Raw genomic sequence first — 18,515 nt, 5'->3', positions numbered from 1 at the left:
GGGCAGAAGAGAGAAAAAAACAGAATTAAAGGGAAAGCTGACTCTTTCCAACTTTGACGAGCTTCTCACTATCTCCTGTCTCCTTTATTTCCCCTTCCTTTTTTTTCTCTCCCCCCCCCCTCTATTATTTCTCACCGGGCTCCTAGAGGCAGGAATTATAGGTAGTCATTTCATGCTAAGGTATAGGCTGAATTTCTTTTTTCAGTTACCTTATTTTTTTTTAAAAGAAACTGTTATTACTACTGTATGTCTTAAAGACCAGGTTAGAGTTATTAAATATGCCAAAGCGAATTGTATTTTCGCTCAAGTAAGCTCCTTGGAAATATTCCATCAGGGCACCCTTTTATTCTTTCCAAATGTAGTTATGAATTTTAAAGTAGACTTGTTTTACTGGAGGAGAGAGGTGTGTGATCAGAATACTGAGCAAAGCTCAGATTGGACTTCCTTGTTCTTGGAACATTGAAAGGGAGACTGTAGCTGTCAACAGGAGAGGTGGAGAAGAGAAGAAGAAAGAGAGGGAGAGGAAGAAAGTGGGAGTTAATATTGCTTGATGTCAAGCACTTTAAGTACTTTTTTAAAAATTGCAAAGTGGGAAGGGACCATATTTCTTTCAGAAAAGTGTTAAAGTAAAATATTCTATGTGAGTGTGTAATAGCTGCAAAGGAAATGACAGACAGATATTTTGCTTGTGGGCATTTTAACCATTTAAACATATAGTATCATCATCATATAAACACACCAGTCCCCCTACCCCACCACCCCACCCCATCCTGCCTTCTTTTCATTCCATTTTTTTTTTGGTATTCATGAGCATATGCTCCTGTGTGAAGTCCCCTGTCAATAAATATGCACAGTCTTAATTGTTCCCATCGCAATTAGAATACAGTTCTGTTCTTTTTGGCTCAGGTGTATGTTAAAGCTCTTTCTTTTGTCTGTGGTTTGGCACCTCTGATGATTTCCATGACAATCATTTGAGTGAGCAAGGAAGTGAGAAAAAGGGAAAGGCAGGGAGAGAGAGAGAAGGAGAGAGAGGAGGTGAGAAACAGTTGCTGGAATAAAGCCCCATCTCAATCTGAATAGCTTATTAATAGAGCTGGTCCCAGGCAAACAGATGGCAGCTGCCAAAAACAAACACAGAAATCACAGAAATGAAAACCCTAATTCAATTAGGTGGGAAGCATTCCTCACTGCAGCAGTTATTGAGCAGTTTCCATTAATTTGATAATCCATTTTTCAAAAGAAATGTATTAAAAAGTGCCTTTTCCAAAGTGTTCTCCTGTGTTTGTTATCCGAGGCTGATGAGCAGAGAAAGGAGAGGCCACAAGCTGCATGTATGTGGGTGTGAGAAGAAAACAGGATTTAAGTAATTACTGGCTCATGCTTAACAAATGCAATTAAAGTTACTAATGAATGATTACATCGCAGTGTTCCTAATATGAATTTGTTCAGATTAAAGTAGGCTAGATTGGTGAGGTAGGTTCTGTGTTGTTTTCACACTAGCACATTTCTTTTTATAGCTAAATCATTAGAGGGCTATTACAGAAGGAATCGAAAACAATCCATTTCTGTAGGCAATGGGTAAAGTTGATCTATTTCTTAAAAATAATCATATTCTGTTAGAAGTTGCACTGTTAAAAACAGTAAAGTCCTATCAGCTAGATGTACAGCACTGAACTGTAATTTTACAGTGGGGCTGTTGTACTCGGGAACAACAGTGTCTTATTGTACAACACTTTACAGTACTGTGAAGTAAAATAGTCTGAGCTCTTTGGTTGCCATTAAAGTTTTATTTTACTGTTGCTACTGAAAAATTCATAGACAGTTTATTATTATAAAATAACTGCAAGTTCTCACAGATCTACCCTAAAACAACTTTCTTATCGTTCTTGATCTATGATATTAGCTTTGTCACGGTTCCCCTTTGTTTTCATCTTTTACACATTTTAGTGGCTGAAAGGATTGCTGGAATTTCCCAACATGTAGAGGATGCACTTTCTTTTAGATAAAATCTTATACGGACATTCATTGTTTCCAGAGGATGAATCACGACTTGTTTCACTTCAGCCAAAAGCTTTAAACTTAGTTTCAAAGAGAAAATGGTTCACTTGTCCTGTCTAACCCTGTTTTGATATTTTTCAGTAAGCCAACATTTGTTTTTCTGAACAGGCTCCAAAAGCCCAAGATGCTATTAATTAATGTGGAACAGAATATATAGCACTTCTGTAGTCATACTGGCTCCTCTAAATACTGCTACAAGCAGCATTAAATATACATGCATATAGTGTTTTATATAGTGCATTATTCTTTGTACTTTAAACTGCTCATCTACATCACACAGACAGTCTCCAGATAGGTTTGAAACAAAGAACCCTTTTTGCTGTGAGACAACAGTGCGAACCACTGCAACACATTGTCTTAAACGTCTGACACAGAGATTCTGCACACATCAAATGTAATAAAGGTTCAATTATTTTTGCAGAAAACAAATATTTATTAGTAAAAGTCACAACGTTAGATGGTGGCCCTAATCTGAATTTTTCCCTGTAGCTCTCAGTGAGTGATTGAGCTCAGGATGATTTTTTGAATTGAATCCCAAGTTAGAATTCAATCCACATTTTTCACCTGCTCCAAGCCTTTTAAGTCAATTTCTTAAAAACCAGGGAGACTGATTGAAAACACTTTAGACTGATAGAAAGTATCATTACTTGGAAGAGATGCAGTAAGGGATGAAACTAAAGAAAAAGAAGAAAAACATTCTTGTGTATTTGATTCTAATGAATGCAGATGCACCTGACAAAAATAAATGTCCCTTGGGAAGAAAAAAAAAACAAGTTTGTCACACAGACATAAATAGAAAGTGAGAGGGTTTAAAGATAGAGCGGCATATTGGATTTGAAATATGAAAATTGCAATCATCCACAAAGCATTCTGGATTTTGCAGGTACACAAAAACTGTAATTGGTAAAAGAGGAAAACTACCTGAGCATGACATGCCATGCTTGAGACACAATGGAGTTCACAGTGATAACAATAAGACAACAAGGCAATCCAATTTGTCCTCCCTTTAATTTCCTTTGAACCAAACAGCATTCTAAATTGATTTCTTTTGCTCAGGAACTGACAAAAATATGACAATTTTCAGAGATCAAAAGATGCAAAGAGATATTCATCCCACCTCTTAGTTGATAGTGCAAAAACCTTAAAACTTTTTTGATTTGATGTTTCTTTCCAATTGTTTCCAGTGATTTGTTTGGTGAACAAAATTCTCACAGACATCAGGTCAATCACCCGAGATACTGAGTGTGACACACTGATTAAAGTGAGCTATAAAGGTCAATGTTCTTTACACTGGAGAATGTACTGCAAAGAAAAAAGGCAGTAAAGACATCTTCCAGCATAATAGTGCATCATCTAGCATTTAACTGTGGCTATCGTTGCAAAAGAAGCTCAGATTTATAAAAGATCAGAGAGATCTGAGCTGATGTCTTAGGCATGCTGACGAAAAAATGGACAAAAATTAAAAAGGAAAAAAAATTCCCCATAATTTTTAAAAAAGAGATTCTGGGAAATATTTGCCATTATGAGCCACGAATTGCACACAGCCCTCATCTGCACTGATAGTTACTTGGTAAAATTATACATATACTTCGTGATAAAAGCATTGAATAAATGCTCAATTTTCTCTGCACAAAGAAGCAAGCTGTAAAAAGTTATTTTTCTGCAGTCGCATTGTGTTTGAAGTCTGTTGTTATCAGTGAAGTGGGGGAAAAAGAGTGGCCAAAAGAAATATCCTATCATTAAATTTATTCAAAAGTGTAATAAAAGAAATCACATAAACGTTTAATGAAGAAGCATGTCTGCAGCCTGCAGAACAGCTTGGGAAAAGACATAGTATGTTTAATCATACTAACTACGATTTAATTGGTTTGAACATCAAATTTCAGTATGAGAATGTCATAGTGGTTGCTGATGTTCCCTGAACAACAATATTATGTTCTTGTTATTTTTCATAGTCAAATTATACATTTAGACTTTAGATAATATAAAAGTATTTATGTCTATATTTTTAACTAGCTTACTTCATACTCCTCAGTAGATTACCAGAAATACTAGTCATTGCATACTAACCATGTAGCTATTTCATCTTGAATTCAGTCAGATTTATCCGATTAAATGGGTCAACAGAACAAACTAAAGAAATTATTCATATAACTGTGGGTGTAATGTAACACATCTGTCTGACCTTCATCGTTTGACGGCAGCTTCAGAGTAACGATAATATGAAACACAATACACTACATTAGCCAATGCTCAGCCAATAAAATCAGTGGTAAACTCTGTCAAAATATTACATGCAGTATATTGAATATGGTGGGCTGGACAACCTTGTTCCATTTTGCAGGATCTTTATTTTTCCCATATGTTGCATTTGATAATTACACGTTTGAAATGAGCAGTGTTTCTTGCGAGTGTATCACAGCAATGGTAAGATAAGTAAATCACTCTAATGTATAGTGATGCTATGTTTACTGTATATTGGCAAAGCATGTTCCACAGATTGGTTGCTATGGTGCTGATTTTAAGAACATAACTCCTTTTATACCAACCAAATGCTAGGACTGTCTATTATAAAACATGCCAAGATGTTGCACTATATAGAGTTGAATCCTTTCCCAATCCCATCATCAGACTTATTTTAACAGTGTTACATGCCATGTGCATGACAGACCCGAATACCTATCTTCCTAAGTAACTATATTGTATTTTCATAACAAGCCTTTAATCCCAAACATCTGGACAGGAACCTTATTACAATAACACAACCGTTTCTTTCTGACACTCTCTCCAGCATGCAGTTATTAGAGGATCTAAGGTGGAGCATGTGTGGGCGATATTGCTCAAATAGAGCAGCTGCAGTGTTTAACAAACATCTAAAATGACTGCGTATGTTTGGTCGTCTTTCTGTGGCTCCAGTCTGAGGTGATCCAGGGCATAAAGGGACTTGACTTTCACAGACGACAGCAGTGGTGATGAGAAAATAGTTATGTGTGCGGTTCATGATCTGACTCATCTCCACTTCAAGTCAAGACTTAAGAAATGCTGAGATGAAGAAATGTGAAACTTTATTATTTTACCTCTTAGTCAGTGAGAACTGCGGGTTTTTTACAGAGATGAGGGTTCTTGTCCCACAGCCAAATGAGTGGGTGGGACTGGGGGACAGGAACTGTGCTACCTATCAAAAAGGGTGTCATCTGGACACTACTGACTTAACACTCTAAACCACAATGTTCACATATACACAAAAATCGAAAGTGCAGTATGAGCTTTTGTACATCCCTTTTTCGTTGCAGTTTAATAGAATAATGTGTAGGAAATATGCATTGTCTGAAATGAATTACACTGTGACAGTGAACCAGACCTGCAACAACTAAGTTTTTGGTCACTCTTAGATTGTGAAACAAGCAGTGGACAAATGTATCAACAGTGATCTGCTCCCTGTTGATACAGTGAGCAGATCAACAAGCATGCCTTTTAAGTATCCATGTTGCATTGTGAAATAGAAAGCAAAAAGTCTAGTGTCTTACATTTGAAAATTAAAGATAATTATTTAGATCTGTTTTAGTGTTATACATACCAGACAGAAATATCTGCCTTCCAAGGTACTAAATCTTCCATTGTTTCATTAGTTAGTTGACATATTAGACACATTGATGTTAAATGGCTAATTACTTCGGAAAAGACATGGGGTGTTTATTAATTATTGGAGTTGATTTTTATTCATTAGCAAGTGGCAGCATCATAAAACAAATTTTCAACAGATTACTGCAAATATTTAGCTTGGCTATGATGCAGTAACAGTAATAACTGTGTAGTTTTTGCCATATAATGTCATGAAACCCACTTACAAGGTGTGAGGCAACGTTGCTAAATTGATATTGATACATTTAAATTTGAGTTAATCCAATCATAGTGAGAAACTCTTCCTCACCTGATGTATCACAATGAGTCTGAGGGGAATTTTAGATTTTTAAAAAAATGAACTCCTCATTATTGAACAGATATATGCAACCCGTTGAAACATTTGTTTGTAATATTGCAAAAAAAAAAAAAGACAGGAAACGGATAAAATTCGGTCACCACAAGACCTACCGAAGGGTTGCTAAAACTGACATAGCATATATGCTGGATTACGTAAATGTCTACAGGTGTGAAACCGCAAGTATGCTTTGTGCCTCACCTTTCTGATATATGTTGTAGCCCCATGTTTGCTTTAGTGTTTTGTGCAACAGCATGAAGCTGATACTTAGGTGAACCAACTCAAAAAGAGCTATCTATACACGTTTGTTTTGGGGGTGTTTTTGGCAAATTTTTAGTGTTTGATTACTTAGAAAAAGCACTTTAGCTCTTTTTTTTGTAAAGAAAAGCAGAATAATTAGAAGATTTCATGTTAAATTGTTATTCGCGAATTATGCAGGAAATCTTCTGTTTTGTAGATTAACCAACACATTTTGTGCAGTACAGTCAGCATAAAAAAGAAACCTTAACTGATTCTCAACACAAAGCGAAACTCATTTCTTGTTAAAACCACCCACATTTCCTGCTGTTTGTTTCTCTTACCGCAGCACCAAAGTTGCAACTGAAACATTTTGTCTATATGCTGCAGTGGCTGGTCTCTGAGGGTTGGTGTGTTTGGAGTTCAGTTGCATGTAAGCGTTTTGTTTAACCATAGTACTGACCTTCTCACCTGTATCAAGCTAAACTCAAAGGACAGAGGGAAGCCAGTATCATGGAATCAGCTTCACCCCTCCCCCTCATTTAAAGTACACTGGTAATGAGCAAATATAGAAGAATTTTAAACCTAACAGGGGAAATTTACAAGTGTGTTGGTGATGAAAATTTTCCATCGCTGGCTATTCTCAACTTGCAGTCCAGGCTTTTTTGTAATATAAATAAAGAAAACAAAAGTTAATGCATGTACGGTGTGTTTCTAGCACTAAAAAACACTGGGTTATTTGGATCATAAAATATTTGAGGACACTGCACACATCTGTCCATATTGTCTGTCTTTGCATTTTTGCATGCAAAGATACTTTTGTGGTAGTTTTAACCTTTTGGACGACACATTAAAGATAAACTTTTAAAAGTTTCTCATCACCGTCTACTAGATGGATACCACACTGACCCCGTCTTTGTCATCCTGCCTGCTGTTACTCATATCATCCATTTAGTTGCAGCAGTGGTCTTTTCAAATCAATGGAAACCAACAAGACTGCTGCACTCACCTCTTCTCAATGGCATCCTCCACCATAAATTGTTGCCTTTCATTCTCTGTTGGCCTCATGACTTTGACTTTGGGATGAGGGATGGGATTAAAGGAGCTGATGGAAGTGTCAAATTGATATGGTCTTCTAGAAGTATTTACTACGGTATTACTTCAGACAGTGATTGCAAGCACAGACTGAATTCACAGTAGAGCAGAAACAGCCTATTGTTACCACACCACTTTTGTATGCACAAATATACCTACAGCTAGAGAGGCAACACCCAAACATAAAAAAGAAGAAACACGCTTCCATAAGAAGATATTCATACGAGCACAAGACTGCATGCACACAAAAGGCACAGAGGCAAGTCTGTGTGTCTTCACCCAAAACCTCTTTTATCTGACACTACATTAAGAATGTATGACTGTGATTTTCATATAATGTGTGTCATATCACAAAGTGGCAGGTTTTCCAATTGTCCAATAATGATCTATTTGCCAATTCAATACTACTGAAGAAGAGACGGCAGGCAGACATAACATGAATAAAACATTGAATGAAGGGATCATGACAGTTCCATTTCAATCTTTCTTCCCCTCTCTCATAAAGTCTCTAAGAAGACTTGTGTGCAATTGGGGTAAAATCAGCACTTGGACGGTTGCCTGAGTTTGTATGCACATTGCATTCCTCTGTTCTCTTTATCTCACACTAGACGCCTACGATGCACTACTTTCACAAGCAAACGTCTTCTCGCATCTGCTCTCTTGTTTGTTAAAATAGTTTACTGGCAATATCAATGCTGGCTGGTGCACACTGTATCCATGGTTAATTAGTTGATGCCATTGGAGCCCTGAGTTGAATGTAAATTTAGGATACAAATATGTGACCTTCCTTGGTGCAAATGCAGTGTACAGTACAGAAAGTTGGGGGTGTTTGTGATTTTTTTAAAATAACTATTACCACGTCTTCACGAAAGGTGTGATCATCTAATTAGAGAAGGAAAAAAACAAAAAGAGAGACATTAAGTCCGCAGGGAAAAGAGCAGGCGTGATCACTTTTAAACTTTTTAGTCTTTATTATGCAGGTTTGAAATAAAAGAAGCATTGTGACACAAACCGATGCTGCTGGCAAGAAAAGAAAAGAGCAGCACCCAAAATGTAAAAAATAAAGAAATAATCATTGTTGTGGTCATCAAACCAAAGAAAAGAAACAATAAAATAAGAATAAAAATATACCTCCATCATAAGAAGCAAAGGTGATCTACTTTATTTTATAAATAAGAACCTGTCAAATGGCTGATGGGCAACTAGCAGAAAACAATATGCTGATAACCATTTAAAATATTTATCATTACTGGCTTTACAAATAAAATAACTACAATTGGCAGGGTTTTTTTGTACACAACTTAAAAAGTTATAGTTTTGCAGCAACTAAAACTGAAATGATGCTACACTTAAAGAGATAAAAATGAGATGTCTTGTCAGCAAAATGCATTTCTGTTAATCACACAAAAGTTTAAAAAAAGATGAGATCAACACAACCAAACACCAACTGGAAAGTTATAAAAGTCACCGTAATGTGGCTGTGATGGCTCCATTCACATATTTCATTACTTCACTTCTCATTGTAGAAGGACACAAAACTGACATTATGGTCAGACAACATAACAGAAGGGTGGGGCAGGCATTTTGAGGCAATTTTTTTTCACCTGCAACATTACATCTCATTTTATTTCACAGCGCTTCTTTCTCTTTTTCTATCTCTTTGCTCTCTGTCTCTCACCTGGCTCTTTCCATTTAATGATCTGCAGGACACATATTGTGTATTCAGTTTTAGATTGAACTTTATTGGAAAAAAACACACCAGTGAGCACAGATTTAATGCAAGAATGAGAGTGTGAAATACTCCTCTGAAATCCAGCTGCACAAGGCTGTTAAAATTCACGAGAAAGACTCGACGCCCGAACGCTGAGACACTCCTGCACACATGTGTCCGTGCATGTACGCACATACATACTCAGCCGCACACGTCATGAATGTGGTACATTCTAACGTCCAGGCATGCATGCGCCCACAAACCCACCCCCACACACACACACACACACGCACACGCGCACACACGCACACACAATGACTTACAGGTAATATTAAAGAAGAAACAAATCTATCTGGACTTCCAATTCCCAATTTGATCCCATAAAAGTGATATTTACAATCACACTGTGACAGCTCATAGACCTCAACAGGTCTTTAATATTAAAAAAGATTCTTTTTGTTTTGTTTCTCTTCCCCACGCAGACTTTTGTATTAATTTGCAGGCCCTTAAGCAAAGCTACGATAACATCAAGGCCTGCTAGAACCTACTAAATGTTAATATTTCTCTATAGAACAGGGCCCATCGCTTACTGGCAAAAAAAGAGGAACGGCTTTGCAAGCCAGAAATAAATAAAACAGCATCAATAACAACAAAGAAAGGAAAAAAACAAATGGAAAATAAAGCGATTAAAGGAAAGGAGTATTTTTCTTTCTTCTCGTTCTAATTAAAGCTGGATGGGGTCCCTGAGGGGACTTTATGGTGACACACGAGAGAAGTGCTCTGCAGCCCGGCCTGTATCAGAGAGGGGGCAGAGACACACAACTCAGAAGGTGGGAGAGGGTCGGGTGGGTAGGGCGTGGGGGGAGGCTTTATAAGTGCTTGGCAAATTTCAACAGCAAGAGGACTGCTAATACATTAAGTGGTACAGACAGTAGTCATCAAACTCTGTTCACAAGTTCTAGAAACTGAGAAAAATAAAAATTACACTGACAAAAAAAGGTGGTGACGTGTGTGATTGTGTGTGTGAAGCGGCATGTGTGTGTTTGCATGTGCGTGTGTGTGTTTGTATGTCAAGTGTACACTGCATGTAAGTGTGCACGTCAGAAGAAGAAGAAGAAGAAGAATGGGAGGGTTGGGGGAGGAGTGGGGGAGTGGAATAGGGGATGAGAGTAGACTCCTCTGTGTCGTTTTTGTCGACAGAGTATCATCTTCAGTTTCAGGTGAGGTAGAGTGGCTTGTCCCTGCCTATCATGTTGCCACTGGAAAAAAACAAATAAACAGAAAAACGGAAAATCAAAAACAAAGGCACAGTTTAGATTATGAGTCACACTCTACAACTCTACAAAATAGAAAGGAAGAGGGAAATCAGAGGTGCATTTTTCCTTGATTGCATGATCGTTCTCTGGTGGTGATCATTTAATTTTTCTTAGTTTGTTTCTCAAAACAAACCCTCTTAATGAAATAAAAATTGCACTGTAATTGAGCATGAACAGCACTATTGACTTACGATATCTTCCAGTGCTGCAGGGCTGCGCAGTTTGCCAAATCATTTAGTATAATAAGAGTGAAAACTTGTGTATGGAACTTGTTTTTTTTCTCTTCTTTTTACTGCTGTCTGACAAACACATGACAAGCTCTATTATCTCACCATTACCTCTACAGCTGTCACCCCCGTCTCAATGGAACAGAGCTGACAATTTTCAACACTTACTTTGCAAAAGCAGTGGAAGAGACATCTGCTGCCATAGCTATAACTATACTATAACTTATTTCTGCAGGAATTCTGGTCTAAGGGCAAATGCAACCTAAATTATGAGGTAAATATGGTGTCAAATTCCATTCTTTAATTGAGGCTTTTTACCATTAAATGTAATTAGTTTGTCTGTGTTCCACATTTATTTAACACAATATGATGTGAAGAATTCCCACTGACCTGCAGTGGTTGCCACACTCCCGATTGCAGTATTCATTGTCCCAATCATGGGTCTGAGCCACTCCAGGGCCTGGACCAGGGCCAGGAGCTCCTGGAGACTGGGAACCCCCAATGCTCTTCTGGTACTCTGACTGGAGGTGGGAAAAACCCTATAGGGAGTACATTAAAATTAGGCACACATCTTAAATTATAATCTCCTAGCAGCAGACGTGTCTTAGTTTGTCACTATACCTGCTGCCCTGGAGGTGGGGAGTGAAGAGAGGCCTGAAGCCCCATCTGGTGAGAGATGATTGACTGGGACTGGACCTGCTGCATGCGGATAGGCTGGTTGAGGAGTGAGCTCTGGTGCAGGGAGAGCTGCTGGTGGGGGTGAAGTGGTGGGCTGATCTGGAAGGAGGAAGGGGGAGAGGCACTAATGCTGGGCAGCATCTGCGATTGGCTGAGTGTCTGCGACAGAGTGTGGCGAGGGGCGTGTCCTGCATAGCTCTGCAGGTCAGTAAGTGGGAAGGCCCCAGGCCCCAGGTATGGCGATGTCGGCTGGGGAGGAGGTGGCACACTGTACAGCGGCGGGTTGCCTGGCATCATATGTGGAGAAGCCTGACTTGTCTGGGCACTTTTTGTCTCCACGGGGTCATTATATGTCTTAAAGAGAGAGAAAATCAAGAACAATAGTTACACTCCATGTAACAATGTGTTAACTCTTATGGCTTATTGCAGTACAACATAGAACCCAGTATATATTCCTGGGGAAGACACTGAGCCTCGAGTTTACCAGTAATAAGCAAAATGCACAAGCTGTATATTGCAAATGACACCCCTACTATTTCCAGAGGAATAAAGACAGTAAGTGCTACACTTGATTAATCATCATCAGCAAGTCTATAAAAGATGTATAAAAGCACTGTACAGTGAGAAAGATTATTCACACTATTCAAGACAGCTGCCAGTCATCCCAGAAGTGGACATCCCATCAAATATACCCCAAGGTCAAACCATGCAATGCAAGAGATACTTCTCAGAGTCTACAGGCTTCAGCGTGCTAAATGTTCAAGTTTATGGCAGTTTAATTAGAACAAGACTAAACAAGTATGGCTGGTATGGAAGGGTTTCCAGGAGAAAGTACTTTCTCTCTAATAAGAACATGGCTGCAATGCTTAGGTTTGCAAAGTTGCACCTGAACAAACCACAACTTCTGGAACAATGTCCTTGGGACAGACAAGACCAAAGCAGAGATGTTTGGTTTTCAAAACCCAAAAACAGCCGATCAGAAACACACCTCACACCAACTGTCAAGCACAGTGGTGTAGGGGTGATGGTTTTGGTTTGTTTTGCAGCCACAGGACCTGGGCACCTTGCAGTCAGTGAGCTAGCTATTCTAGAGTCAGATGTGAGGCCATCTGCCTGACAGCTAAAGCTTGGCCAAAACTGTCATGCAACAGGACAATGATCCCAAGCAAAGCAGCAACCTCAACCTCAACCTGATTGAAATGTTTGTAAGCACCGTAAGAGAACTGTGCATAAACAAAACCCCACAAAACATCAATAAAATGACGGTTGTAAAAAATAATGGGCTGAATTCTTTCCTTAACAATGTGACAGACTGATTAATACTTACAGAAAATGATAACATTCAAGTTATTTCTGCTAAAGGTGGTTTTAGAAGCTACTGAATCATGGGGCATACTTAGTTATTCACACTTTTCCAATTTAGCTTAGTGTTTGTTTCATAAACAATCCCATTCTTCATTCTTTCTGTTTTTAATGTATTAAATCACCCAGCCCCGCCCACCTCCACTGCACTCACATGCAGTACACACACATCTGCTCTGCAGACTGTTCTGTCTCCCTTTTTTTTCGTGGAGGAAAGTGTATGTCTATCTATGAAATGCATCCAGTATTTCTCATTAACTGTCGGACTGGTTGGAGTTATATGTGGTGGTTTGCTACTTTTTTATGGCTTCCATCCATCCAACTGAATCCCTGAAATAATCAATGGAACGGGAATGAATGGATGGATAAAGAAGAGAGACAGCCACATTCGCAGGGTCAAGTGGAAAATGAAATGCTAAAAAAAATGAAGTGAGGGGAGAGGAAAAGAGTGAGATAATAGATTTGATCTGTGTCAACTTGAGACTTGCAGACATTTAAAGTTGTGTATTGCAGCAGAAGGATTTACAATAAACAATATTTAAGTTGAAAGATGGTTTGCAAATACTGAAACGAATACAATATTTAATATAAAGTGCACCTTTTTAAAATGTAAACTTTTTAAATTTTCAGTGTGGAGTTTTTTGGATTGAAACAAACATGAGAGAAATGACATGGCATATAGTGGGTAGCTATGAAACTTTAGTTTGTCTTTTCTCCTCACAAACAAACTAACATGAGTCACAAAACAAAAAGGCAACAGGTGCACGCTTAAGAAGTGAATCTTTCAAATGAAGCTCCAATTACCTCCAATTCCACCCACCCCGATTCACTCTGAAAAGACCCCTTCATTGGTAATTTAAAGAAAGAGAGTCGTGGTGAATCATGAGATTCAGCTCTGCATTCAGATTGGCTGATCCTGAATGAGTGAAGGAGGGTCTGCAGGCTTATTTTAGTCAGTCAGATTTTTGACTGGCAATCTACCAGCATATAGTATCAATCAAGCCCCTGTATAGGAGCAATGACATGAATGTCTAATTGCAGCAAAGACAAGAGATGAGAATAGTCTTTTTAGCTGAAAGTATGCCACAGTGAAGAGGCTGATGAATTAACTATTCATGCCTTAATCAAGGTGCTTGTTTTCGGCCCATGAGCATGAGAGGAAGTGAGGCGCTGTGCTTAGTGGAGACAGGAGGAGGGAGGGAAAAGAGGAGGGGCTCGGTATATGCTAATGCAATTTAGAGTTGTATTTAAAAAAAACACAATGCAGAAAGGGAGAAATGAAATGCTGAACACCTAAAGACTGATATCCCTGTACCATCACGACTGTAGTACAGACAAACCAATGAGGAGTAGTCTAGCAGCTTTTTTAAGAAAATAATTAGGAATTGTTTTGTTTTTTACACAAGCATTGATAGAAATATGTTAATGTGCTGAGCTAAACTGTAGTAACCTGCATCAAAGAGAGAGCGGTAGTTGTGCGCAAACCTCAGGCAACACATTAGTGGCGCATCAGGGAGGACAGAAACACCAAGAGGATAGCAAATGACAGGTAATGTCCACTTCTACTTTTGCACATGCACAGCGATGAGCGTACACACGCACGCAAACACACACGCATGTACTATTACTTTCCATTTCTCCCCAGCTTCCAAATCGGGTGTGTTTGAGGCCTAATTTTCACTGTTCTCCTGTGAGCACACACACAGGCTCCTTCTCTCTCTTACACATACACACACATATATATGCACAAACATAGCTCAGTGCAGCTTGTGGACCCTTTCCATATAACAAAAGTGAAAGGAATTCTGTCTAATTTATCATCCCTTATATCGCCGCTGACCCATGTATATCAAAGACGTGACCCCTGCTGTTACCTTGGAAACCAGACTGGCTCTGTAGGCGGCCAGGGCTTTCAGGTACTCCTTCTTAGCAGCCTCTGTTTTCCTCTTGTAGCTCTGCAGGAACAAACACAACAACAACAACGATTGATTACAAGGTGATGTGAAAGGCTAAAATGACCCTGTGGTCCACACTGACTGATGTGAATGAGATTTTGGGAGTCATGGTGTGATTGCGTGACCCGGCGGTGTACTCCTTGATGAAAAGCATATCAAATGCATTCACTTCCCAGTTATCAGGTCAGGGAGATTTGACCATCTGCATGATGTTTGCGTATCTGAAAGTAGTTCTTTTTCTTCAGAATATCCAGAATGAAATGTGCATAAAGCTTGTGCACAATAGCGTGAAAATAGTTAGAAATTCTGCTGAGTTAAATGAGGAGCGAGATGCTGTTTGTCATTTTGTGTACTGCTTTTCTGTCTCTTCCTCTATTAAGGCTGTTGCTCATCTCTTAATCAGAGCTGATGTCCCAGCAAATCATTCAGACGAGGGGGAAAAAAAATAAATAAAAGAATTCAAAACAGCATTAGCAAAGGAGCAATCTCAAGCCTTCTGAATGAACCTCAAATGATGCGTTAAGACAGGGAATTCGAATTAATGTCATCACATGTCACTCACAGGCTCTTTATGGCTGCCAGTGCCTTTGTGATGCAGGAAAAGCAAGTTGCAAAAAGTCCATCCTTAAATCGATAAGGAAGACTCAGATCTCAGCTCATCTCGGGAACGTTTTCATATAAAGGAGAATGTACGTTTGTGCGTGAGTAAATGCATCGGGTAATTACTGATCCTCAGCGAGGAGACTGTCTGTGGCTCTGTGGACGGGGTCATTTCCTTCAAAGAGGTGGGGTACGATAACCATTAAGCATTCATGCCTTGCCAAATGCGCATAGGCTGGCAGCCGCTAACACGTACAGTCGATAAACAAACAGACATACACAAAGAACAGCAAACAAACCGGGATGACGGCGGATACAATCTCATGCTCAAACAGCTGATGTTTATCCACTCATTCATCCTTATTTACAATATCATAATTGTTTTCCTTCTGTGATAGACACTTTGGAACAAGAATGGATGAATTAAGCACTCATCCAGACTTTAAAAATAAAAACAAGCAAAAAAAATCAATCAAATTAATAATGATACCCATGAGGAAATTCATTGAAAAAATAAAAAATAAAAAAATAAAAATGGGCTTACCCATCACCTCTTATAGACTGACAGACCCACGGTTGCTTCTTTAATAACCCAAACTACTCCCAGCAGCTTTAATTTCAAATTAATTTAACACAGCTAATGATTTGCGCAACGACGGATACTTTTAAATAAATTACCATGCCTAAGGATGTCTAATTATTCCAAAGTGGGCGGATTCATTAGCAATTGAAGCCGTCAAAGGCTGCAGGTCAGTATGAATAAAAAATAACAAAGCTGCAAGGAGAGAGCATATGCCTCTATCGTAATCCTGACACAGAGGTGTCCCGGCTGAATTAGCCCCTAATTGTACCTTAATGAAATGTTCTTGTTTGATAACCAGTTAATTACAGGAGACAATAACTCTGCACCCTGCTGACACTGAAGAGAGTGATTACTCTACGACTGAAAGACCCGACGATTGGTAAGAGGAGAAGTAGGAGGAGAGGAAGCAAACGGGAAGCAAAATGGAGGAGAAATAGGCAGAGGCACATTAAAACCAAAGAAAAAAAAGCACAACAGTGTTTGAATACTAGACAAAGATGCAGAAAATGGACTAAAATAGTTGAATATTGCATGACAGATTTTTAAACTTAACACAGAGAAGGAGTTTATTATCTAAACATGCCATCTTTTCAAACTCACAGTGTTCTTTTCTTTCCTCCCTTTCTCCCTGGTACAAATCTACAGACTCAATTAAATAATACTAAGGTTTCTCCTCCCTCCTCCCCAAATCCATTATCACTGTTCCCCCCCATTGCAGTAAAAACTGAAAACTGATCTTAATCTTAAATAACAAAAACAAGAAAAGTGTTCTTTTGTGTTTCTAGGGCAGCTTTAACATGTAGTCACCTTGAGGGATAGCACAGCCCAAATAATGCATTGATCTTGCACTATAAAGCAAAGGCCTTTGGGAATTAAAAAGCGCTGTATAGTGTGCAAACTATGAAAACAGCTTAATAAAAAAAGAAAATATGAACATAAACATGAATTTAAAAACAAAAAACAAGACTTTGTTCTGCCAAACCTAAGGGCGGCACTGGAGAATCCACAACAACACAAGCAAAGTGGGAAAAATGCACACTGAAGCGTAACAAAAAGAATCACAGAAGGAACATAAATCACAACAATGAAACTTTTGATCGTTTCTTCAATAAACTACAGCAATAAAAAACGCTGCCTTCAGTGCACTTATGTGAATTTTGCTGCACTGTGTGTTTGACGAGCGCTATAGGTAATTGGAAACAGGGGCTGTGATCTAGTTAAAACAAAGCTGTGTGTAGGGGAAGGGTTGTGTTTACATTCTGGAGGTCCTGCATGGCTCCAGAGGGTCTGACTGTGACATGAGAGAGCACACCTCGTGGGTCCGGAAGAGACAGCCAGGACATGACAGCCAACAATTAAGTAAGTACATGTCTTGGATTTTTTAGGCCTTTTGACACTTTGTACAAGCAAACATTTGACTCTCTTTAATAAAATCTCTACAGATACTGTAAATGCAGGATTCAGATCTACGGTTTGACCAGGTCATACCAAAACCTTTCATTTCTACTTTTTAAGTCATTACTTATAGTTTGCCTTTAACTTTTGGATAGAAGGCGTCCCATTATCTTCAAACAGTCCTGGATATGATGCACAATTCTATTTTTTTCATTAGCAAATACTGCAGGCTGCCCAGTCCCTGAGGCAGCAAGCTAGCTCTCAGACTAAGCTAGAGGTGTAACAGTTGTAATAATTTTCTTCTCCTGTAACACTGTGTTTGGCTTCCACCGAGCATATCAACTGGTCATTTCTCTAGAACACATTTTTGTCTTTACCTTTTTGCTCACTCATTAACTCTAGTTTTGCTTTAATGTTTGTTTTAGGACAGCAGGACTCAAAATGCGCATTCTTCTGGTCTCCTTGGATGCAAAAATGCATTTTGACCGTAGATTCTGTAATGAAATTTGAGGGTTCTTGGACGTGTTTGGCATCAAACAGTTTTTGGAGAAAGTGGCAGTTGTTTGTAATCTACCCTAGTTGAAGACAACCGTCCCTGCAGTGAAATTACTTATTTCAAATAATTTGGAGACCAATTTAAATCAGTTTGAAGGAGCTCTTTAGCTCTTGGTATTATGGCATCCTGTAAAAACAGAAAACCCAAAAACAGGACATTGGCATAAAATCTAGTTTATTCCTCAGAAGGTACAATACATGTAGGGGTTCACTTACTTTTGTATGTGACCAGTGTGTTTTTTATTTATTCAAATAACGAAAATGACTACCAAGCTCAAATTTATGTCACATTTATTCATTTTTTTTCAAAGGGGATCAAATGTTACCGAAAATGTTTAGGATACGAGCGCATTGTGAATGCATTTTACTATTATATTACCAACCAGCAGATGTGAATGCAGTACGCTATAATGTCCTTTCATGAATTTATTTCATTATGAAAGACCAGGACAGAAATTTTAATGACTTTAATGAGGATTAATGTGCACTAGCTGAATTGGTTGTACTCTGTAAATACACGGTTATCAAGTTTATCCATTTGCTGGCCTGGAATAAATGACAGTGCTAGTCAGTGAGAATAATTAGAGCACTCACTGTGTTATTGCCCAGACAGGCTACTATATTTTATTCCATAATGACATCATTACCTCAAGTTAATTATGTGTCTTGCGAGGTGACATGTTTGATTAAACACATGAATGCACAAACAAATCAAAAAATTAACTGTGAAATGGCATGCTAAATGGCTGGATTTTAATGATGGA

General features: G+C 38.6%; 1 protein-coding gene across 5 annotated transcripts in view; it reads right to left on the bottom strand.

The window, feature by feature from the left end:
• Nucleotides 1–8,316: 8,316 nt before the first annotated feature.
• The window catches only part of tox2 (TOX high mobility group box family member 2), a 102,653-nt gene continuing 92,454 nt past the window's right edge, over nt 8,317–18,515 (bottom strand). For all 5 annotated transcript variants that reach the window (XM_082534207.1, XM_082534205.1, XM_082534209.1 and 2 more), the window contains 4 exons: nt 14,538–14,618; nt 11,245–11,655; nt 11,014–11,162; nt 8,317–10,339 (listed from right to left, as the gene is read on the bottom strand). In XM_082534207.1, coding sequence (XP_082390333.1) covers nt 10,297–10,339; nt 11,014–11,162; nt 11,245–11,655; nt 14,538–14,618 — 684 coding nt within the window. In that variant the 3' untranslated portion in view covers nt 8,317–10,296. The remainder of the gene's footprint in view (nt 10,340–11,013; nt 11,163–11,244; nt 11,656–14,537; nt 14,619–18,515) is intronic.

This window comes from Aulonocara stuartgranti (assembly GCF_965226115.1).
Source record: "Aulonocara stuartgranti genome assembly, chromosome: 5".
Taxonomy (NCBI): domain Eukaryota; kingdom Metazoa; phylum Chordata; class Actinopteri; order Cichliformes; family Cichlidae; genus Aulonocara; species Aulonocara stuartgranti.
Note: the sequence above shows the minus strand (reverse complement) of the source record. Positions and strands in the feature narration are given on the sequence as shown.